The 24,766-nt window shown below is 39.6% G+C and overlaps 3 protein-coding genes across 17 annotated transcripts in view; all 3 read right to left on the bottom strand.

The window, feature by feature from the left end:
* Positions 1-891: 891 nt before the first annotated feature.
* On the bottom strand, positions 892-6,883 carry LOC311049053 (N-acylethanolamine-hydrolyzing acid amidase-like). Of its 2 annotated transcripts, XM_084062486.1 has the most exons (11): positions 6,528-6,882; positions 5,815-5,979; positions 5,541-5,664; positions 5,297-5,387; positions 5,100-5,185; positions 3,015-3,187; positions 2,841-2,903; positions 2,595-2,661; positions 2,435-2,463; positions 1,909-1,978; positions 894-1,791 (listed from the first exon to the last, which is right to left on the bottom strand). In XM_084062486.1, exons 1-11 carry the CDS (start codon positions 6,722-6,724, stop codon positions 1,771-1,773), a joined length of 1,086 nt encoding a protein of 361 aa, XP_083918612.1. In that variant the 5' UTR covers positions 6,725-6,882; the 3' UTR covers positions 894-1,770. The 2 variants fall into 2 exon arrangements, with proteins under 2 accessions (XP_083918611.1, XP_083918612.1); XM_084062485.1 differs by having other exon boundaries at positions 892-1,978; positions 6,528-6,883.
* Positions 6,884-9,752: 2,869 nt separating this feature from the next.
* On the bottom strand, positions 9,753-13,034 carry bhlhe40 (basic helix-loop-helix family, member e40). The gene is made up of 5 exons (XM_084061626.1): positions 12,620-13,034; positions 12,417-12,483; positions 12,163-12,270; positions 11,543-11,666; positions 9,753-11,321 (listed from the first exon to the last, which is right to left on the bottom strand). Exons 1-5 carry the CDS (start codon positions 12,700-12,702, stop codon positions 10,486-10,488), a joined length of 1,218 nt encoding a protein of 405 aa, XP_083917752.1. The 5' UTR covers positions 12,703-13,034; the 3' UTR covers positions 9,753-10,485.
* Positions 13,035-17,482: 4,448 nt separating this feature from the next.
* Positions 17,483-24,766, bottom strand: part of itpr1b (inositol 1,4,5-trisphosphate receptor, type 1b) — a 110,459-nt gene continuing 103,175 nt past the window's right edge. For all 14 annotated transcript variants that reach the window (XM_084062155.1, XM_084062162.1, XM_084062167.1 and 11 more), the window contains 2 exons: positions 20,551-20,712; positions 17,483-18,828 (listed from right to left, as the gene is read on the bottom strand). In XM_084062155.1, coding sequence (XP_083918281.1) covers positions 18,742-18,828; positions 20,551-20,712 — 249 coding nt within the window. In that variant the 3' untranslated portion in view covers positions 17,483-18,741. The remainder of the gene's footprint in view (positions 18,829-20,550; positions 20,713-24,766) is intronic.

Below are 24,766 nucleotides of genomic sequence, written 5' to 3'. Positions count from 1 at the left end.
AAGCCCAAAAGAAGCGACCTGAGCACATTGGCCATTTGAAAATGCCTGATCTACAAGCTATTTTCAAAGAAAAAAATCTTGAAAGTAAAAATGTAGGAATATTTTCAAATCCACAAAATCGTGTATGGATGGGGGGGGGGGGGTCTCTGGCATAACATATTTTCAGAAGGTTGGGTTGGGTCTGCAGAGTAGACAAATACATTTTAATTTGGGGGTCCTTGACATGAAAATGTTTGAGAACCACTGGATTTAACAACATTAGTTAACAAGCCCAAAATAAACAACAACACTGTAGCAACTACACTGCCATTATTTAACGAGCAACTTCACAGAAAATAAAGCCCAAACCCGCTTATAATAAGCAGACCTGGCAACATTGTTAGCCAGCGGTCTACAGGAAGTAGCTGCGCTTGTCATGTCATGTGATCTCATGGCGACACTGGTAACCTGGTGAATTATGCAACGCGAGAGGCCGCTGTTTCGCAATTTCGGCACAGGAGAGGACGGTAAAGCACATAAACTGAAAGGATTGACGTTAGCTCTGCAGGTCTCTTGGTGTCTTTTTTTGACACATAAATATAAGAATGTAATTGCTTTCGGGAGTCCTGCAGGGCTAGGTTGATGTTTGAGGTTTAGTCACAGTCAAGCAGGGCATCCCGAATTCGTACTCACTTTTTCAATTTCTGTATTTGTAAAACAGCGACCTCTTAAGTCACAGAATGCGGTAGGTCACTGCTATAAATATAACTGTCACAACATCCAATGGACCATCACCATACCCATGATGACCACCTATCTATCTCTAGATCTGAGCTCACTGCTTCCACAACCAATGAATGCATTATTATTTTTGTTTGTTAATGTTGTCCTTTATTTGTAACAATAACAGTATTATTATTAATAATAATAAATAAACAAATCAACAAAAGTTGAACAGTTGTGTTCTAAAATTGTTGACACATTGCTTGCGCATCATGAAAGAGGTATTGTAGTTTAGTTGCCTTTATATCTCAGCAATACAAAACGTTCATACATTGTAAGACACTCTTGATGAAGGTCCAGAGGGACCGAAACATCTGTCAATTTGAATAAAAACTGATGCTGCTGAGCAAGAGCAGTGTGCAGGATTTTTGTTCATGAAATACTTTTTTCATGATTGCTTCAGTTGTCACTGTCCAATGCACCTGTATCGGGACAAAGTGGATGTGCGAATATTTCCTTTGCATACATTGCAGAACTAACATAAGTACACTAGAATATTGTAACTAGCTCTAATGTATATATATTTTAATTAAAACATTAAATGTATTTGTTTGTGAAAAGCATCTTTGTGTGTTCATAAAATTATTCATATTTAATATTATTATTATCATTATTATTATCTCAGACTTGATAGGAGTATTACTAATGACAATTGATTTGTTCAGCAGACAAATCCCTAAACTACAAATCGTAATGCACTAAGACTGTGCTCTAAGAATTTTTTGAATTTGCCATCCCTGTGATGTCATCAGAACGGTACATTTTCAAAGCTATGTTAAACTAAAATGATGTAATGATTGTAATCTAATACACGCAGCATCAGCATCATTAGGCCAGCAGGCTTTATTAATTAGAGGATAAACCAGTCTAATATTTAGTTCTTCTAAATATAATTCATTGACATAATTTCCAAAGTATGAAGTTGACACACTAATGTAAAAGTTTGTCCATCATAAATCTCTGGAGTTGTGCCAAACTGCCAAATCAGCAAGGCTCCACACTTAAGATTTAGTCGCTCCAACGGCAACCCTTCAAACAAACAGAGAAAGACAGAACAAGTTAATATTTCATTTGAATGTAACAATTCAGTGGCAGATCAATTTGAGAGAAATGTGTTCTGAGAGAGAAGATAAAAACAATAATTGCCTGTGGTCTGACAAGTGAGCTATATTTCTCAGGGAGTGCTGCACTCATTGTTGTTGTGTACACAGTAATTCTGGTAAACAGCAAACAAGGCATTATACATTTGACAGACACAAGCACTGATTACAATATATGGCAATCATGTAAAATGCATGTTTTGTATGTTATTGAAGAGATGCATTGATACAGTTTAACTAGATTGTTTATTCAGATCCCCATTAGCTGTTAAACAAGGCATTAGCTACTCTTCCTGGGATAAGATAATTTAACATACTGTACTTTTTTTTATACTTTTATCGTGTCTCTAAATTAAACTCTCCAGTTAAAAATCTACAATATATGATATATCTTTTTTTAACAGCAACTGTGATCTCAAACAAGGGCCAACTCACATGACTGCTGATTTGAGGCAAAGGGAACCGAAAACAATGCTGTCCACATAACTGCCCCAACTCAGGGGAGATAAGTAGTCATGTGATTCACTAAACAAATGGATGAAGCCATAATCAACAGATAACTTCCTTCTTACCCGTTACACACTGGAAACAGTGACAAAACCTGGAAGAAAAGACTGCATTATAAATCCATTCATTCATTGTTGAAGTTCAGCAAATTCACATGCATGGTCTCAATTTGTCTGAGGAGTGGAATGAAGAATACAAAAAACAGTTTAATTGGCCTATACTTGCCTCATAAAGTACATCCATGTTGATGTGATCTTGGCCAGTTAAATTTAATGCTTTGCTGGCAACCACTCTTTAAGGAAGAAAAAGAAAGAAAGAAAGAATCAGAACAGAAATAAGAAGGTACTGTACACATGATCAATATAGCCCAATAATTGTATTTTTACAACCAACTCTGCAGACTGTATCTACTGTACTACATGTATGATTGAATGTATAGCTGCAACTTCTCATGTGAGATGAGTCACAGACCTTCGAAGATCTCCTCCTGGGGTAGGAGCCCAGTGGTCATAGTTTGTCTCCACTCTGTACCATCTGGAATTGAACAGAACATATATTTATATTTTGTAATATCAACACTTGAAAAAGGCCACTTCCACTGCATTCTGCTCAATTTAATATTGAATGGCCCTTTGTTTCACATACGCTCCGTTCAGTGGATCCAATGGCCAGATATCAGCAGGGCCTTTCCTGTCCCTGGTTATAACAACTCCTTCCCCTGCCTTCACGCCGGCCACAATATAATACACTCCAGTGATTATGGGAATTTTGGAGAGCCGCATCACTGCATCCTGAAAGTCCTCAGCTCCTTCCAAGGTCTGTTTAGCATAAATCAGTCAGTGGTTCAGTTAAAGAACAATACTGGTGTGTTTCCATATTTAGCCTATTGACTACTACAATTCATGTATACTCATGTATATAAAGCATACCACAATTATTTTGGATTTTGAAATAATGACCTGATTTCCCTATTGATTTATTTTTGGCTGGACCAGCAGGACCAGCCCTATAGATGCATAAGTAACGGTCTAACCAATCACAGAGCAATCGTTCCTCCAAGCTATTTTATGTAGTCTATCCTCATTGTCCTAACAACTACCTATCCAATCGCAGAGCAATCGTCCTTCCAGGATATGGGTTGGAGTTTTTCTGCATTTTTGATAGTACGGTGGAGAGAGACAGGAAACAAGGAGAGAGAGTGACATGCAGCAAATTGTCCACCGGGCCTGTTGAACTGGGGTGTCGCAGTCAGGCATCAGAGCTGCGTGATCCCAAAACCTATACCGCTTGTGCAAGGACACGCTGTGATTGGCCAGTATGCTTGTGCAAGGACATGCTGTAATTGGCCAGTAGCTACTTTGAGTGGCAGTTGGGGCAACCGCTCTCGCCAAAACATAATTTCCGATTCTGTGCCGTCGGTACATAATCGGTACATAACTCGAACGGGCCGAGTCAGCTCAAGCCAACTTGAGTCACGAGAGGCACCACCGTCGCGGTCAAAAACTATACTTTATCGGCCCAAACAATTGCCCGCAGTTGTTGTAGACGAGAGGCACTTCCGCATTGGTCACAGAAGCGGGATGTGGTTATAGCACAAGCGCTATAGGCTTTAGTATGTCGCATCAGAGCATACTACGCACACATAGCACGCGCCCTATGAAGCTTGCACCAAAATGTTTATAATACAAGCACCATCTGTAATCACAGATACAGTATGTTGAGTTGCCAAAAAGGGGATGTAAGATTTAAACCATCCAACCATGCCCTCCCATAAAGAGTACGTACTCTCTATACCTAATTTACATGAAAATTGCCTTGATAGGTAGATAACTTATATTGTGATTTGCCTGCTATACAAATACAATTGTATTGCCTTGACTATGCTAAATAATTAATTAACCATTTACTATTATTGCACGTCATGTTCTTCATTAATTCTCATAAATCAATTATCTAACAGTCCACCATAGAGCAGAGAAGGCGCAAGAACAACTCTCCATGCAACCAAAAGGCATAAGAGCACATTTAAAGGACCCCAAATCACTGTGACAAAACACTCAATACAGTATGAGAAATTTCAAAATCTAAAACTATGCTTTAGAAAAATGTCAGTTGGCATTAATGTAAACTAAGAACACGCACTTAAACAATCTCAATCCATGCAATGACAAACTCAATCTCTGCAATCATTGGATGGAACCGAAATATGGGCGTGGAATAAGCCCTGGTACATATATTACATGACAGTCTTGGATGATCTTCAAAATAGTGTTTGGATGTTCTCCCTTTTTGGGCCGTAAATCTACATAAACGTTCAGATTTTAAATATAAAGATATAAACATGCACAAGAACAGTCCTTTACTTTTTTGTGGGGGGGGGGGGGGGGGGGGTTACCCCTTTTTATCCCCAATTCACTATTGTTGTATCCTACAGATACCTGCCAGTGAAGAGCCCCCACCGGGAAGATGTAGAGCTAAATCCTACTCCTCCCGCCCAACACTCCGCTGATAGGAATCCCGTAGGAATCCATGCAATGACAAATATCACCCTCCCCAGAGTCCCCGCCCGGCTTCCCTCCCCCGAACACGGGCCAATATTGTGTTCGTATAGACGCTCAACACAGTGAATTCGAACCCACAACCTCTGCGGTGGTGGGCAGGCACTTTTACCGCTGTGCCACAGGAGCGCCTATATGGTCAAATTTCAAAGTTCAGTTTGAACAAACGCACCTCCCTCACCAACCAGCTAACTGGGGTTCTTCTCAACAGGAAGGTAGACACCACATTCTTCCAATAGTTCCACCAGTGGTCTTTACCTGATGACAGAGTAACACACACAAGCAAGCTTGAATACAAATAAACAGCAACAAACTGTCTAACTCCAAAAAAAAACGTTCTGTAGCTGATGAGGTGAAGTATGGTCCTACCACGCTGGTCTCCAGAGATGGTGAACTTATTTGGGCTCTGTCCTGTCCACAGGCCAACGTAGCCTACAAATGAGGTTCCACTGTACACCACCTAAGAGGGTTTGCCAACAACAATTACCTTCATCTGATCACTTGGGGCTTTCTTAGTGCTTTCATTTTCCACAATGATGTTTTATTAGACAAAAGGTGTTTTATTGATGTTTAATTAAAGGATGAATAAATAAGGATGAGTTCTGGAACGTACCTGGTTATTCTTGAGAAATATTAAGTTTACAGTCAGATTCCTTAGAACGTCATGTGGGTAATCTAAATTCCGGCCATGGTATAAATAGCCATTTGTGTCCTGTGCAACAATGCTAGTGCAAAAACTGGGAATACAAAAAGTGTGTTCATTCATGAGGATAAAGCTCTCATACTATACAGAGCCCATATTTCAATATATTGGGTCCCTATAAGAAACTTTGCACAAGATGTACAGAGCTGAAACAATGGCCATATAGTTTTGAAATCTTACGTACGCAGATATTTCATAGGCAAAGTTGAGAAGGATGATATCTGAGGGCCTTGCTCCAAAGTGTGAGGCCATGCCACGGATCTCCCCTGCATAGGGTTGAGGGAGGTAGTCTTCCAAGGCAATCACAAGAGGAGCAATTGCATCATGCACCCATTTTGGAACAGTGTGACTACAAAAAAAACGAAAAAGAAAATGTGATATATATAATCTATTTCACTAGGCCTTTTCAATATTTGGAAATAGAACAAGGGAAAACTAGAAAACTGTGGGATGGATCAGCTCGCCAATACCAGCTGCAGCCTGCAACATTAATAACACATTAATTGGCCACCATTATGCATAATAAGCACTTTTACGTTTGGTTATTTTGATGCGAACACCCATTTACAAGTAGCCTCTTCTGATTGCACAACATTTAGGCTATAGGCTACTTGGAGTTCTACACTGTATTTACTCAACACTGGTTTAAAGTTGTCTGCACTCTGCAATTCCTTTTTCAATCGGGAAATGTAGCCTACTTTCTTTTAAACACACACACACACACACACACACACACACACACACACACACACACACACACACACACACACACACACACACACACACAAACACAAACACACGCACGCAGCGCGCGACACACACACACACACACACACACACACACACACACACACACACACACACACACACACACACAGTGCTATTTGTGCAACTTACTCAATGATTTCAGCGGCTGCCTTCTTCACGAAGTTGACGTCAAATGCTTTAGACAAGGGGTCCCATCGCAATTCGGGAGGATCATCCAGGCTGATGTTCACCACCGGCGGAGCGACGTCAGTCCTGGATGGTGCGATCAGACAAAGCAAAAGCAGCTCCAGCAGCACACACCACATAGTGAACTGAAGTTGAACCATTCAGAACTAACTAAAACCATAGACTAAAACTGGCTGCTCAGGGTCACATAGTTCTCATCTCATGAACACTTCCGGAGTAGACCACGTGAACACTGTGAAACTAGACTATTGTTTTGCTAAGGCAGAAGCGAGGCGTGATGCGTAAATGAAAGAAGTTGGCGGTTTCCCCCCACGTGTTCCTATAGATTTTGTGTTTACACTCAATCTCAGTTCTGCAATCATTGGATGGAACCGAAATATGGGCGTGGAATTACCGTAGCCCTGATACATTATATGACAGTCATGGATGAACTTCAAAATAGTGTTTGCATGTTCTCCCTTTTTGGTCCGTACATCTACATAAACGTTCAGATGTCAAATATAAAGTGCTTACCCCATGGCCACGGATGTTACAAGTATGTACGGCCCCTCAGAAGTACCCGTGTATTCCGTATTGTTCAATAAAAAGCATTTTTCCGATCGGTGATCATTTTCTCCGTATTTTCTCCTCTATGCTTTTAACTACGCGACCCTATCGGTGGTGAGGTGTATTGCACGTTAAACATTATAACTCTATAAGAAAATGGCCACCAATCAGATTAAAATACTTTTTATTGAACAATACGGAATATACGGGTATGTTTGAGGGCCCGTACATAATTCTAACATCCATGCCCATGGGGTAAGCACTTTATATTTGAAATGAATGAATGATTATGAGATATACAGACCAGAAAAGGAGAAAGTGCAAACACTGTTTTGAAGATCATCCAAGACGGTCATGACAGATGATCCAAGGCTACGCGTGGAACACGATTTTAGATGTTGAACGCATCCGCACAGGAAACTATGGAACTGCCTGGATTGGAAGCCTAGGCTTTTGCCCATTCAACGCTCCCTGGACAACTGTGAGATAGGCAAATGACTCACCATTTTTACTCGGTGGAGGAAACGGGCTTCTATCCTATGATCCATATAATATGGATCAGTGTCGTATAATAACAATGTAATAATGCTATGCTATGATATGAGGGTGTCTCGTGTGATATATAAAGGCAAGATCATGACGGGGAAAAAAAATCAGAATTCTGAGTTATAATGTTGGAACTGCGAGAATAAATATATCTAACAATTATTCAGGTCTTTCATATTTATTCAGTCGTTGCAGCCAGCAGTCGCACGGTGGTGCTGCGTACCTTAAACCCAGTGATAGCCTAATTAAATCCATGACAGAAGCACGAACAGGACAGGAGGGAGCGCTGTCGCAATAGTTTTGTTCTGTTATTTAATGTGTAGCCTATGTATGTCCCATTCTGCTGTATATTATAAAGGTTTCATTTACTGCATTGGCCATGTTTTGTTTCTTTCACTACAATTACAGAGAAACAATTAGATATCATTAGATCACGTGAAAACAAAATAGAAAGGATGTGAAAGTAAATAGAAAAAAATAAACATTTTCCACTTTCCATTTGAGAATAGGCCTATCATATGCCATCTACATCCCCATGTTGTCCTCAAGTTGCAGAAGGCATGGTCTGCCCCTCCCCAGAACAATCAGAAAACTTTGGAACTTGCATGTAGTGTAGTCTACTGTACAACGGTATAAGGTCTTTTTCAGTGTACTTTTAATAACAATATGACAGTTTCCCCCAACAAAGTTAGATGTTGATTGTTGGCAGTATTTTATTATATGCTTGTAAATGTAATTGTTCACAATATATGCAGATATTCTACCGTCTAAATAGCTATCATGATTTACATAACTACTAGTCAGTATCAAAAAGTGTGTGTAATGGAAGTAGAAAACATGATCTTTGCCTACATTCAATCCTAATATTCACAAGTTATAGAAGGCTATTTCAAAGCTTGTATAATAAATATATCAAATACTACTTATCCATCAAATAATTCACTCTACAGATTCCATGCAGCATAGAACATTCTATGTAAAGCTCTATTATAAATCCAATATTTTAACTATTTAGAGCTTGTAATCTAAGCCTTGCTATTGATTTACACAGACACGGCTGCTTTATGAGTTATGTAAGTGTTATGTAAGGATATGTTGTTATGAGGATCTCTCTTGAACCGTTAAAGCCGTCCGTCTTGAACTGAAACACAGACATCAATTTCCACAGGAAAAAAAAGCTTTATTAATATTTTTTAATGTATATCAACAATACTTTATAGATAAAATATGTACAACAAGCAACCTTGTGTTACATCTCAAAATAAAAATCCCAAGTACCTCTTCCTATACAAAACTATTATTTTTATTTGAACATTACATTCACTCTCCTCTTTGCCACAGACTCAAGAATTAATACAAACGCAATTAGACATGTGTCATGTTTGTGTCTGCTATAAACAAGTAAAGGCAACAGCATGAACTAAGGTCAGACTTAACTTGACCAGAAATTAACGAGCATGATGTAAATGAGGTTGAGCATAATGCTATGTACACGTTCTCTTGGCATACATACAGCAAAGGACTACCCAAACTTCCTCTAGTAGCAACGCAAATACACTCAGTGGGTCACGTATCAAAAATAGAGATGTACGAGTCGTATAAACAAAATAATTACAAGACATTTACTTCACAGGAACTCCCAACTATTTGCACAAAAATTAGAATATGTCACATTAACAAAGTAAAATGTAAAAAAAAAGCATACGTAGCTGCATCACTCTGACATCCATGAGTGACACACCTTGTACACTGACGACGCCCTGAATGCTTCGAACAATAATAAACAGTTGCGTCCATTTAGCTGGAAGGTAGCTGGTGGGAGAAAGGAGCGATAGAATTTGTGACAACTCCGGTCACCATGAACCAGACATTGATTTGGTAACATTCTAGTGTAGAGAATGGCTTCTTGGACATGGTGGAGCTACAGATGCACAAGGGGTAGATCCGACACAGCCAAGTCCTGAACATTGATTTAACTCTGGAGAGTGTAAACATTTACGTTACATTTTTACATTCTCTAGAGATAAATCAATGTTCAGGATTTTGCGTGTGGCGTTCACAGATCTACTGCAGGTAATAATTAAAGCAGCATCTACAGGGGCATTTTGTTCAAATCTATACATTCATTACAGACCGGTGTGTGTGTGTTTGTGCATACGTGCATGTGTGTGTGTGTGTGTGTGTGTGTGTGTGTGTGTGTGTGTGTGTGTGTGTGTGTGGGTGTGTGTGCGTGTGCGTGTGCGTGTGCGTGTGCGTGTGCGTGTGCGTGTGCGTGTGCGTGTGCGTGTGCGTGTGCATGTGCATGTGCGTGCAAAGGGCATGTTAGACTGGTGGTAAAGGGTGGAGGGGCTATCTCTGTGCATCACATTCTGGATTTACCTCTGATATTCAACACCATGTTCAGAGAACATGGTGTGCTCCAAGTCTCTAGTCCTCAACATCTTTGAAACAAACAGTCTTCACAGAGTTTCAGAGCTATCCAGCAGGTGATCTGTGAGCCTTCGCATTTGGGAAAAACCTGAGGGTGCCTCCCCTCCACCCCCAATTATTCCCTTTCAGTAGACTATATTGAAGAGCTGATGGTAGAGGGGCGGTGATGATCAGTGTTCTGAATCAGAGTCACCGCTAGCTCTTGACAAAGAGGGAGAGAGTTGACGGGCCAAACGACTGCTGTGATGTTGGACAGATACCAGTGCTTTAGTCCCTGCTTTTCCTCGCCGGGAGGCTACCCAGTGGGTGAACTGTTCAACCTCTTTAACATTCAGAGGGCAGGATTCAAAGAGAGAGAGAGGAGAAAAAGAGAATACATTTAGTCTTTGGTTTCCAAGTTCATTGGGGGGACCTGCTTTAAAGCTTGGAGGAGTGCAGGAGAATCCATTGGGGTCTGGTGCGGCACAGGGGAACCTGCCCTAGGGGACAGCACCAGAGACGAGGGGAGGGTGTCCCGAGGCAAGCTAGCTGCAGAGGCACTCATGCCCGGGTACATAACGGGCATGCCTCCAGGATACCAACATTTCTCCAACATGGGCAGATACCCCGCCGCCGCTGCAGCAGAGGGGGGGATGAGGTAGAAGGGCATGCAAAATGGCGACTGGTTGGGGGAGAAGCTCATGTAGCTGCCGGGACCTCCCACTGTCTGCGCGGAGACATTATCGTCTTCTGAGGAGTCAGATCTGAACCTCTTGGCTCGGGGCTCATCGCCCTCTAGCTTGATGGCACCTGCCACCCGCTCTGCCAGAGCTACCCCATCCTTGGCACAGTATCCTGACCGCTTTTCGTGTTCACCCCCATAACCACTGTCCGTGTCTGTGTCACTGCCGCTCTGCTCGCTTATTCCGTGGGGATACGTCCGCTGAATGACGGATACAGAGTTCTTGGCGTGGCCCTCAGAGGACCGCTGGGGCTGCCCAGTGGGCCTCTCCAACTTCTCAGGAACTTTGTGGACGGGCTCATCTGAGCGCGGGCTTGCTGGATGCTGAAGGACTTCAGCTGCTACTTTGTGAATGTGACTGATGACATGGGATGGCGTCAGGTCCCTGCTGCTCTCCTGGCTGGCCAAGTACTGTAGAACCTCCTTGGCACATAAGTGGAAGCCGGAGCGGAACATCTCCTCATTGTCCTCTGCACTGTCTCCACCGTGGTCAACTGTAGGGTCAGAAATGGTTGTTTATTAGTCAAGTTCAACTGCAATTCAACAACATTTTCATAGAACTAACTCTGATCTGTCCAATGTCATCAGTGGTTCAGTCAAGTATTTAAAAAACAGAAGATCTAAGATATAAGATGTAGAAGGATGTTGTCTGTTGTACCAATTGACTTATGTGGCCTACACTTGAATCAATACTATATCATGGGATCAAACTTACCAATTTGCAAGCCATTCTGCAAGGCAATAATTTTCTGCTGCTGCTGTTCCAGGAGCGTGGTCAGGGCTTTCACGTGCTTGAGAGTGAGCTCCAACACCACTGCTTTCTCCAAATGACCCAGCGTCTAAAACAGGAAGACCTTCGATAAGCATGTTGATCTTTCTTATGTAACACATTCAGCAGCTGAACAGAGAGGGACAAGCCTCTATGGGGCGTGAAGCTTGGTAATTCACACACGTGTAAGACAACGACAAACAGTATATCGTAATCTAAAAAAAACGTTTTTATAACATTGGTGTATTTTAAGAAATGAATCACAAGATTCTAAAAAATATGAATTAATGTTTTCTTTTTTACCAAACACTTAAAACAAATTAAATGTCAATGAATGTATTAATATATGTTCTAAGACAATATATATAAACGTATATACATATAAAAGTATATATATGTGTGCGTGTGTGGGCTTGTATGTGTGTGTGTGTAACTGGATATTAAAAACAAGACAAAAAAAGATAAGGATTTAGTATTTTACTAAGTCTCTGAAGCCATACTATGTGGCGTCTAAACTTTTGATTGTTAGCACACATGCCATATCTAGATAGACAACTGCAACTCACTGTAAGTTTGAGATGTTCTGGCAGCAAATCCTTGAGCTGAGCAATGCATTCGTTGATTCTGTCACGTCTTTTCTTCTCAATCAACCTGTGAGGCAACTTGTGTGTCTCCTGCAGAGGGGAAAAATAAGGAATAGTGTCAATGAAGGCTACACAAAACAGGAATGGATAAACTAAACCTATGATAAATATCCATAGTATTTATAGCACATATTGCGAATCAGAATGAAGTGCTGCTTCAAGTAAGTTAACTTTACCTTGCTGTCATCTCCGCGCTTCAAGCCCCTCCTGGGTTTGTACATGTACATGGGGAAATGATCCATTCTTTGGAGGGAAATAGACATAATTTGGATTAGTCATTTGACAGAAAATAATATTACAATGTAAACTACACATTAATAGAATAGAATAAGATAGAATAAAACAGAATAGAAAAATGTTTCAATAATGCAATCCTTACCCCTGCATATCTGATTCTGACATATCCATCGCTGGGTGTTTTGGCATACAAGGTGGCGGTTGAGCACTTGTAATCCTCTCCATCTCCGATCAATCGATTCCCAAGTTTTTTTTTTTGTTGTTGTTTGTTTTTTTAAATCCTTCAAAAAGCGTTCAAAATGTGCCTCTGTAGTAGAAGCTTCAATGTTGGAAAAAAAACAAAACAAATACTATGCTCCCGGGGTGATAACAAGTAACAACAGTAGGTCTATGTCGTTCTTTCTATCCAATCATTCTATGTTTTCTTCCTTAGAGTCTCCAGTCTTAGAGCGCGCTGCAAAATGCGGTGTTGTCACTCTGAGATCCAAGCTCGTCAGTAAGAGTTTCAGGAGCCTCCAATGTGTTGTGTGTGTGTGCGAGGAGGGCGGTGTTGACGACGTGTTAAATAAACCCTGTGACTACGGGCACGTCTCTGTTGGTTGGAGAGAGACTGACCCAGCGTCGTCACATGAGGCTCACGTGTCGAACGGCGCTTTCAAGCCGTGTGGAGTACAACCCATTTCTGTCGGCTGTGCCTGTGCACGAGAACAGCCCTCCCTCCCTGTGTCTAGCAGCGGGTCCCGTGTACCACAACGCGCCTCCGACCTGGCTGTTACAGTACGCACATGAATACGAAAACGCTCGCCCCTAAACACAGTCGCTCCGGGGAAAATCCGGCGGCCTCGGAACGGTCGCCACCTGTTATTCCTAAACGTTACCTCAGTGAAACTATGCATACATCTAACCTTATTCCTAAACTTTACCTCGGTAAAACTATGCCTGAACCTAACCTTATTCCTAAACGTAACCTCAGAAAAACTATGCCTAAACCCCAACCTTATTCCTAAACGTAGGCTCAGTAAAACGGTGCCAAAATCTTTATTCCTAAACTTAACCTCAGTAAAAGCCCATGACTGTCATATCTTGACTTCATGCCATATATATGGCTTTGCGTGGGGATCTCATTTTAAACAAGCTTAGTGCTTTATGAGCCATTGAGCCTTCCAGCTTAGTAGACATTGTATTGTGAATTTGTACTTCCATCCCATGTAGGCCAACTGTTATTCTCATGTCTTACTAAATAAAGTACATCAATCAATCAATAAATCAATCAATCAATCAATCAATCAATCAATTTGTTGTGACAGACGAGCATCATGTGAATGGCTAAGTAAAACTATGCCTAACCCTAAACTTATTTCTAACCTTATCCCCAGTCAAATTTGAAACAAAAACAAAAAACACATGGGTTCCCGAGGATACAGTCTAACAAATACAAATACAAGAACCTCTTGGGGTGAGCGGTCCGTGAAAAAACTGGGGGCGAGCGTGTTTAGGGGCGAGTCTTCCGGTTACCACGCACATTACAAACACAAAGCCATGCAGGGCGGAACGTGCGACTTGACCACGTTTGTTTTGTACTAGGACAGAAAGTAGGGCAGAATTCCTTTCCGTATGTTGACAGTGCACTTGATAACGGACCAAAATAAGCATACTGGTAAACTCAAAATACTCTTGTCAAATGTTTAACTATAGGCCTACATCAATAAGTGTCAAGGCTTCACTCAAATGAAAAACAACAACAACAACAATCATAAAAAAAAATATATATATATATAAAAAATGGATAGAAATAAATAATAATGTGTAGGCCTATGCCTAATACCTACTATATTTATATTTTAAATTGTGGCGAGTGACAAAACATCAGCAAAATATATATATTAATAAAATGAAAAATTAAACAATAATATGTAGGCCTATGCCTACTACCTACCTACTATATTTATATATACTATATAAATTATACTATATAAATTGTGGCGAGTGGAAAAACATCAGAAACATATATATATATATATATATTATTATATATATGTAATAATAGTAATAATAATAATAATAATAATAATAATAATAATAATAATAATATGTATGCCTACGACCTACTATATTTATATTTTAAATTGTGGCAAGTGGTCATAGAGTGAGGTGAATGACTGACAACCACATCTGTGCAGATGTGGAAACCTGTAAATGTGTTAAAACTTGTAACCTGTATTAAAGTCGACTTCAGAGTTTATTTGTAGGCTAAACAGTAAAAAGATTTTCGTGAAGCAGGCATGTGTGCACTGCACTGGAGTGATCAAAACACCCCAAACATAGAAGGACCCCTGTGTATGCAGATAATGATGGCGCATAATCTGTTGCATCGCATCGCATGTGTCGTGGTGGGTGGTCGCCAACCGTGAAGCGAACATCGGTGTTACGTGTCACTGTACCCATCTGAAGCCACACGTGCACCTTGCGCTGTGGCGATGATGATGAGTCTGTTGGTCAGAAACCTCGTATCTCCATATTTCAACCTTTCCCCCTAAGCTTCGCCATACTAGGCCTACAGTGTCACACAAAAGTAGAAAAAATAGCAGATCTAAAGGCTCACAACATGAGCTTGTAGATCTGCTATTTTTGCAAGTCTGTAAAAAAAATGTTTAAGTGAAAGTGGGGTGGGTTTTATAAACATGTAACCAATGAAACGTTCAAGAGCTTAATTTAACTATAAATAATAATTATACAGTGGATCCATTGTTATTGTTTTCCATTTCCTGAAAAGTAACAGTTTTGGACTTGTGAGGTTTCCACCCGACAGAGACGTGTGGGTGTGTGTGTGTGTGTGTGTGTGTGTGTGTGTGTGTGTGTGTGTGTGTGTGTGTGTGTGTGTGTGTGTGTGTGTGTGTGTGTGTGTGTGTGTGTGTATGTGGAGGGATGTTTGTTGCCACCGGCTGTACTGACTGTCCTGTCACGTTGAGCTCCTCATGGCAGCAGGATCCCTGCCGCTGACGTCACCCACGCACAGATCTGTCTGTCTGCCTGTCTGGTTACACGCGCCGACGTCTCCTGCAGACTATTCTTGCTAGTACTATTTATAGGCAAGGCACTATACAGCAGTGGTGGAAAAATTACTCCAATTCTTTATTTAAGTAAAAGTATCAATACTGCAATGTAGAAACACTCTGTTACAAGTAAAAGTCCGGAATTCTAAATGTACTTGAGTAAAAGTTCAAAAGTGTTGGTATCAAAATGTACTTTAAGTACCTAAAGTAAAAAGTACTCATTATGCTGAATGTCCCATTTCACAAGTTTTCAAATGTATAAAATGTATAAAAATCCTTTGAAAATAGCAGATCTACAAGCTCACAATGCCTCAAATGGCAGTAATGTATACGCTGAAGTGGTTAATGTATGTTTTGTAATAATAATCAAAATCTACAAAGTAACTAGTAACTAAAGTTTTCAAATAATTGTAGTGGAGTAAAAGTACAATATTTGCCTCTGAGATGTAGTGGAGTAGAAGTAAAAGTACTGAAAATTGTCAAAGTCAAAAATACCTCAAAAGTGTACTTAAGTACAGTACTCGAGTAAATGTGCTTAGTTACTTTGTGCCACTGCTATACAGTCACGGACAGTTCATGGCTTTGGTGGATGATGGGCTTATAACAGTGTGAATTAAGTCCAGCTTACTACAACTGCACTGTATACACTGCGTACACTGCATATGACGTCAGTTTTTTCATGTTTTATTTACAAAATCAGAAATGTCCTCTATTCCAGTATTGAAAGATATTTGTTTTGTGTAGCGTGTAGCCTACACATCATCCTGATGTTTAGTCTGAAGAGCCACGAGATTAATATTCAGCAGTAGAAATTAAGTATAGCTATAGCCTAAACTAGCCTACTCAATGCCAGCTGACATGCATGCTTTACTGTCCTGGCTGTATGTAGCCCAAAGTTGTTTTAAAATAGAAAAGCAGAAAGCTAATGCCAGAAGCGTAATTTTAAGGTGTCCCATTAATATGGGACTTAGCATAGGGCCCCATGACTATACTGTCATGGGGCCTCATGACCGCAAAAGAGTAAATTAGCCTTTTTGAAGGCTAATTACGTTATTAGAGCTCAGTAAACTATTATATGGCGAGACTCTTTCAGGAAAGTCCCCATTTTCACAGGACATGCACTTTTAATTCTAGACAGTTACACATATTTTCTGTTTTTGATAGACATTTTCTTCTTTTTTTTCCAGTTAACTTCCAGTTGACACAACTGGTTACTCGGAAAACAGAAAACTATCATGTCCTACTTTCATTGGAAGAAATCACTTTATATTGCCTTACATTTAAGCTTATGTGGCCTACACTCAATAATAATTTTGTTATTTAATTTAGGCTAACCCTTTAGATATATTTTGGATATTAGATGTTAGATATTATTGCTACCTTTCAAATTACTTGTGTAGTGGAAATAAATGCATTTTATTTGACCAATTATATATATAGGCTATATATATAAATTATCATATATCCATCATATTTCCGTTTCAGCATAAAGGTGTGCCATTATAATTTGAAATGTACATTTCAAGTTGTCCATAGACCCCTTCACAGACGACGTCACACGGATAAGAACCAGTATGCGTGCAACCAGTATGCGCGCAATGAAACCCATTCTGTCAGGTCTCGCTCGGACGCACCTCACTAGCCAACACACAAGAGGAGGTTGGGGTGTGCTGAAACCAGCGCACCCCAAAACAACAGGTTGAGAATTGATTACATGAAACAATCACCTGTGCGTCCAGTCTCAATGTTGGTAAACAAATAATTGTTCTATAATATAGATATCTAATAGACCTAAAGCAACACTATGTACAGTACATACAGTATATATACAATACATAAAGTATGTTCTGTGTTAGTGTGAAGCCAAAACTTGTTGCAGGAAGTAAAGGATAATTACACCAGTTTTAATAAATAATTCTACTTTAATATACAAATTGACAAAAGCTTTTCTTACTTATATGAACATTAATTTTCAGCAACACTTCCCCCTGATGTTATTACCATTATTTTATTTGTATTTCTTTTCAGGACACTTATGTCCCTATACAAAAGCAATGGTTTGAGCAACAGAATCTATGTACAAATAACAAATATAATCCCCTTTCCTCAAATGAAAAAGAAAATCAAACTCATTTCCTAATTGCATGTCTATGCATGACTATGGAACATTTAAGACAAAAGCTATGCATAAATAATACATTTATATTAAACTCAATAAGGGACAAATCTTTCAGGCACAAATGGAACATTTTTGCCGTAACACAGGAGAAATCTGAGAAATTATACGACAATCTTTACAAAACATGATGTAAATATGACTCCTGCGCAAATTGCAGGTGCATGACAGATACTGTTCTAGTTTTGATTGACGAGCATATCCTAAATGTATTTTAGATCCCAATTAAATAACAAAAGTAAATGTGTCATAAAATACGTGAGCATGACACAGGATGCAGTTGGATTTTCACAGGTGAGAGAAAACAAAACCATACATAATGCTCTCACACAATATATTACCTCTACTTAGTGCTTTTAAGACATTAGAAGTAGGACAATTTTAATAAATAAGAAAAAAATAAGTAAAATTAAAAATAAGTAAAATTAGGCAGGCCAACATCTTAATTATCTCTATTTTCTTCTTAAATAAAGACAAAACCAAGAGGTCTCTATTTTACCCAAGCCAAAAAGTACAAAAACAAACATAAAACAAAAACTATTGTCTCTCACTATGAAGTAAGACATGGATTACCAAACTTAAATCTACACAGCAACAAGGTTGCATATTTAAGTTTTGATATTGCACAAAATACAAAAGTGAGATGTTAAATACTGCTTGTTATACAGGTAGTATACATAGAAAACAAGCCTCAGATGGGACTATATCTTGCTGTCCCAATCGGTTCTGTTGTTTCAAGTTAAACCCAGTAAAGGCCATGTAATGACAAATCCAATTAATACATAGAAAACATTTGGCACCAGTGCTAAATAGATTGAATAGTTAGGGGTGTGTTGAATCTTTTCATCTAGAACCTGCATGGGAGTAAATTAGCAACATATGACTATCACTAACTAATGTACTCACACTCACTCTGTAGTAGCTACAGTTAAGTATACATTATGTGGCACCTGGCTCTGATTAATGACTCTGCTCTCTGGCCACTATGCTCAGGTGCCTCAGGGCCGTTGGGGTAAACTGTAGGAGATGTTGACCTTATGCGGGCTGCTGAGGGTTGACGTTCATGTGCTGAGGATGTCCTAGTAGTCCAATTCGTTGCTTCTGTTTCCTCTGTTCCGTCATCTAAAAGGGAAAATAAAATAAATGACAGACATGTTCAGTATATCACCCGGGTCTTAAAGCAGTCAAGTCCAACTGCAGTGCTCTTCCACTGGACCATAGGCTACGGTCTGCCTGTTTGTCAGGTCTACAGTACCTCAGAGGTTGTATTTTGCACCGTCATATTTCTAGTTTAGAGAATCTTGCATTCGATGCAAACACTACCCACACGGAACAGAGAGCAAACAGTGAAAGAATTTCATCTGAAGGCCTGCTGGCCTACTCATTCAGGATGTTTGACTCTGACGAAAGCCAAAGTATATACTGTACTAATACAGAAAGTCGGTTGAAAGAAATTTCAAGTGATCAAGAAAAGCCTGTGAGTCATATCGTAACTCAGTTTTTAACCTTTATATCAAGAGGAACATGCATGGAGGTTTCAGTGAGGTACGTGTAACATCAAGTGATGATGGTGCATCATTGAAAGACAATAATGTCAAAGGTGAGAGGAAAGCGTGGTCCTGAAATGAGTATTTTAAGAGATATAATCCTATCTAGAAGGAAGTGTTAGATTTTTTATTTCAAGTGGTCACCGTTTGAACTCGATGCCAGAATGTCGGCCTTCTTTATACACTAATTAAGGCAATTTACTTTGGAATGATGTAACACAGAAAACCTTTGTTTGGTCTTTTTCTTTGGCTTACAATTTAGATTTTGGGTTCTAATATAGTATGAGTGTCACAGGGTATACACAAGATCGTCAAGGACAACGAACTGGAAAGGGCATGTGGTGGAAAGAAGCCCAAATTAATGGAAATGTTTAAGTAAAAATTGACAGATATATCTGTGCAACTGCATTGGAAAGAAGTAAATGAGTACTGTAGAAAATCCCTAATTTATTTTAAATGATGTGATGCAACAATTATTTGGAATGAAGAGTGAATGATGCAACAATCATTTGCATTTGCCCCATTTGTCTGGGTCAAAACATCACGTAACATTCACTTCCTCATTTCAACAGTTAATTCACTTTTACAGTTCTGTTTAGGAGATACCGTTTGACAGGCCAAAGGCTAAACGTGGAAATGACTTGATTTAGCATTAAGGTGATGGATATCTTAATATCATTGTTTTTCATTACATTCAACATTTCAGTAAAAAAAACAAAAAACAAAAAAACACACACTCATGGGATCTTTAAAATAATTAAATCCAGATTGAAAGGCCAGTGTTGGCAGAAAACATAGATAGTCGTCCTAATAAAATGGTTGAATATATAAATGTTTGAACGGTTAAGTTAGGAAGACCAATTGTTCCACAATCCAGTCTGATAAAATGTAAGCCATTATTTTTGTCATCATATTTTTACCTTCCCTAACTAATATTTTTCTAAACCCCTTACGCGACATGTTCAGGGAAAATACTTGTTCAAAAATAATATTGTCTTCTCATTTTAGCAAACAAGCCCACAATGAGGTGCATGCAAATTCAATATGGGTCCCCACTTCATGACGCAAATAAAATCAGGTTGAGAGCCCCATGAGCTGTGTTATACACTATGACTCATTGCATTCTGCTTTTAGTAAGCTCTGCATCTGAAGGGCAAGCAGCTGCAACAAACACACCCCAAGCGATGTTTGTTATGCATGTCAATAACCAACGTGATCATCTCTCAAATATACAGGGGCCATTGTGGAGTCAAACATGTCATAAAAGTATCTCTCGTGTGATGCACAACTGACAAACCTGTTCTTTTAGTTCGGTCAGCTGCCCTGAAAGGTTGGACACCAGTTTCATGGTAGACTCCAGTTTCTCCTGCAGACTCCTGATCTCATTTTGCTCTCCATCTGCATCACTGCTGACCAGGGACATGGCTCTCATCCGAGGGAACCAGTCCAGGTTGTGTTCCTAGGTCAACAGAAACATGTAAGGTTGTGATTGTTAGGTCAATACAGGAAACACATACTTTATTGTCGAAATGTTTATGAGAGCAAAAACACATACGAATCTTCTTCATATACATTTATTTTAATTGAAGTAAATTGTGCATGTATAGGAAGGGCTTAATTAAACTGATTAAATTACATTTCCCAAGTAAACTGGGCAAAAACCTTAATTCCATGGACATTGGCTTAAATATTACATTAATTCTGAATGACATCAAGTATTTGTTAGTGACTCAGTTGGCACGCAAAGGCCTCTTTGACTGTTTTTCTACAAAAGACCCTCTCTTTGTTTCTTTTTCTATGTGCACAGTGATATCAAGCCTATTCTAAAAGTGCATTCCAACTAATCTTAGGGGACTTTCCATAATAAAATCACATGGATGTCAAGGGGCACCCTAGTAATCCCTCCACCCATTTAACAAATTCCACTTATCTCTGACATCAGTTATTTTGTGTATAGTCTCATTATAGTCAAAGACATTGCCCGCTATTCATTTCTGTCATCGGGACTCAACTTGGCATGGCAATTTATGAAAATCCAAGATGGAGAAAGTCTTCATTTAATTATGCATGCAGGATCTCACATGAAAACTGTTTATGTGTTGGTGACATTGGAATAAACACACATGACCTCATAACCCCAAGTTGAAACGAAGCATGCTACACAGAGAAAAGTCCTGAGTGTTCATTTAACTCAGAGAGTGTACAAGGGTCCATTTGGTTCCATTTGTACACTCTCAAGTGAACTTTTACTGTGTAACCACAGGGTCATTATGTCCACTAGATTAGAAGACTCACAGTTCTGACATTTAAGTGGAAGTAACTTAAAGTGAATTGATTTTGGTAAAAGAAATGGACTATTTAAGTACTATTTAATTTAAGTAGTATTTAATTTAAGTAATCACAATATAACTTAAAGCCAGGATAAACACATAAAAGCGTAATGAAACACTGGTTTCCAATGTGGTCCTGACAGTCTCTCTGTGTGACAGTCACTCACCAATGTGGTGAGTGACGGTCTCTCTCTTGCTAAAACCAAAGCTCGCTCGACCATGGCCACGCTCTCTCGCTTGACACGCTCTCTTTCTCTTTCTCAACATCATGACGCTAACCGGTAAAGTGATGTTCTATGTTCGCACTATAGGGAACATGTAATGCCGCCAATACATTGCCGTGAAAAAGACTATGAAGCTTCCCGTCAGAAATACCCACTACATTGCCTGCATTTCAGCTCGGCCAATAAATTAATGGAATAATCTGGTGGAAGTAATTAGTCAAATTTGATACTGGACTATTGGTAAAGTACTTATCCCAGTATCAGTGTGAATAGCATTAGTAACAATCGTGTCATGTGCTCTTGGTTTATTGAGCTGTTGTGGCATAGGAGTTGAGGTTGAGTATTACAAATTAAAAAACCTTTACTACAAATACCATCCTTAATAGTATATAATTCACTTGTGTTCCTCTTAGGTATGTTAGACTGATTGGGGGTTAGTTGTCTACTGTTCTGTCAAGCACAGTAATGACAGGGTTGAGGCGGAGCGATCCAGATCAATTTCCAGTGTGTACTAGCATGACGCATTTAACACAACAGCCAAAATAAAATGTATCTCACATTTGTAGTGAACAGTTAAGTTTTAGGACTGTTCATTTGTTGCACTTAGCTTTCATCTACAGTGTTCTTTTAGAATTTAGAAGTAGCTCTCTGCATGTAACTGTCAGAATCAAATGACTTGTGAATTGCCAATGAAAAGCATTTTTTTAATGTCCTTCAATCTTATACAAATGGAGAAGAATAACTAAAGAGTAGCTGTTGTGTTCAAACAGGCGAGCAGCCAAAGGCCACTTGGCTACATTCTTTCACCCTTCTATCTCCTCCAGCACTTGGCCACCACATACCACTCTTATTATGCACAGTGTGAACCTGTCTGAAAATAAGCCAAGGTCATGTGAATGAGTCTATCTTGCAGACTTTTTAAATGTACAAACCTGATACTGTTACTAAAAGGCGCACAATCACTCAGCCGCACTCTCTTGCTTTAGAGCATCTCTTGAGTTATAGCAAGAGCATAACCGCTGATTCTAGGCAGTCTGAGTGGATGGGAGGATGCAGCATAGCACCTGTTGCCGTGGCTGCTATCAGCGCAGTGCTTCAAAACTGGGCTGAAAAAGTCCCCGGGTTTCAGTGGTTGAGTTTTAGTGCGGTGACCATAATGCACCACAAACCAGGCCTGGGTCAGACAGGAGGCCAAGGGGAATCACACAACGCTAAGATAATGAGGTATGCACACTCATTCTGAAACTTTTACCATTCTGATAAGCAAATTACACTTCAATGCATTTTTTTATTATTCTGTGTACATTGCAATACTATGAAGTGACGATGCACTCACGTATATGAACGTCGACAGGTGTAAATGTATGACCTCGGATAAAAACAAAAAAGCAGGACAATGCGCAGGAATCATAAAATTAACTTGTTGCAATCAGTCCAGCTGAAATAATGCAATACTTTTTTTTAAACACCATTTAGTCAAAAGTATCTTCAGCAAAAAGCCCAGTTCCCTGTTTTGAATCTGACTAGCAACAACGGCATACTATTATTTAACTGCTCCTGGCTTTAGTGGCTCACCCCACTTCCCTTCCATTGTAATTTAAAGTGAAAACAGTTCCAGTAAATTTTCAAGAGTGTCGTCATGAACCTAAGACCCTGCCACACACTGGTTCAATGGAAATGACGGAAGTACATTTTTCATTATTAAAACCGCACGGGCCGTGCCAGAGAAACAGGATGTGCTGTGGATCAAACAGCTACACAAACGTCACAATCCAGCCACAAGCCACCTGACAAAAGTGACGGCCCACTATCTCTACAACCTGCTGAATCTGATGCGAATTCATTTTGAAAATAAATATTTACCCTTCAAACAATTACTGGGATTCTTTTTTAATAGTAATAATAGTAAATGGGGGTATACTTTCTGCAAAATGAGTTCAAAATCAACTCTTGTAACTGAGGCGTCTTGTAGATTTGGATGCAATAATAATGAGGGCAACGGAGTGTGGTAGTGTAGAACTGAGCCAAACACCATCCATTTTACGCCTTCAACCTGACACTTCAGCCAGAACCTTCCTGCATTGACGTCAGTCCCAGTCATTGTCAGAGTAGTTTGACTTGTACACCCCCTGCTCTCCCTTGTAGCAGGTTCCATATCACTGCAGCATCAGACGGCTAGAAACATCACACTGTGTAAGTAAAAATGACGTCTAAGAAACAAATGATGGGTTACACATTACTGTATTACAACGCTCTTGCGTTCTGAGCAAACGATTCTCCTGCCAAGACTTTAACAATGGTCTTCAGTTCATTACATATTTGAGTGTTTATGTAGTTTATTGTAGTTTATCTGAACAACTACTGTACATAGTCCCATTTCTAGTACTAGCTACATCATATGTTACACAGGTTTTCTCATTTGAAAATTATATTTTCTGAACAATATCAAAATGGGTTTTTATGACACTTGGACAGTTCAAAATCACTTAACTCCATGACCTGATGAATCTGAACAATACTGCCGGTATAAAGCTGGGTGGTATGCTGAGATTATACACAAAATAAGTCCAATTTCTGGTGAAGTGCCTCCTGAAAAATGTACTACAGGGGCATCTCTTGATTATACCTGGATGTATGTGCCAGACCTTGGCCGCCGGCCTATAATAGTCAATGTGGGTAACTGTCTGAATCAGTGACTGACTGACTGACTGACTGGGACTCTCCATTGTTGAAGTAGGCATGCATGACAGTCACTCCCTCTCCCTACTGCAAACAGCCAGTGATGTGCCAGTATCCAATTTACTTGTTCTGCTTTCCTGACAAACAACATGGAAACGTATGTTACTCCATAATCCCACAGTCAGAGATGTGCAGGTATTTTCATATTTGTCCAGACGAGTTCATTCAGATCAAAGGTGGCTAATTAAGTAAATGGACATAAAGTTACAAAGCCAACAGA

The sequence above is a fragment of the Gymnoscopelus microlampas genome (assembly GCF_963454915.1).
Source record: "Gymnoscopelus microlampas genome assembly, chromosome: 7".
In the NCBI taxonomy this organism is placed as follows: domain Eukaryota; kingdom Metazoa; phylum Chordata; class Actinopteri; order Myctophiformes; family Myctophidae; genus Gymnoscopelus; species Gymnoscopelus microlampas.
Note: the sequence above shows the minus strand (reverse complement) of the source record. Positions and strands in the feature narration are given on the sequence as shown.

Coding starts and splice junctions, on each gene's coding strand:
- LOC311049053 (XM_084062485.1), bottom strand. CDS start 6,724: ATGGTTCAACTTCAGTTCACTATGTGGTGTGTGCTGCTGGAGCTGCTT. Junction 3,188..5,099: donor TTAGCTGGTTGGTGAGGGAG/GTGCGTTTGTTC, acceptor TATGCTAAACAG/ACCTTGGAAGGAGCTGAGGA. Junction 2,662..2,840: donor CCAGGAGGAGATCTTCGAAG/GTCTGTGACTCA, acceptor TCTTCCTTAAAG/AGTGGTTGCCAGCAAAGCAT.
- bhlhe40 (XM_084061626.1), bottom strand. CDS start 12,702: ATGGAGAGGATTACAAGTGCTCAACCGCCACCTTGTATGCCAAAACAC. Junction 12,271..12,416: donor AGCGCGGAGATGACAGCAAG/GTAAAGTTAACT, acceptor TCCCCTCTGCAG/GAGACACACAAGTTGCCTCA. Junction 11,322..11,542: donor GCAGAATGGCTTGCAAATTG/GTAAGTTTGATC, acceptor CTGACCCTACAG/TTGACCACGGTGGAGACAGT.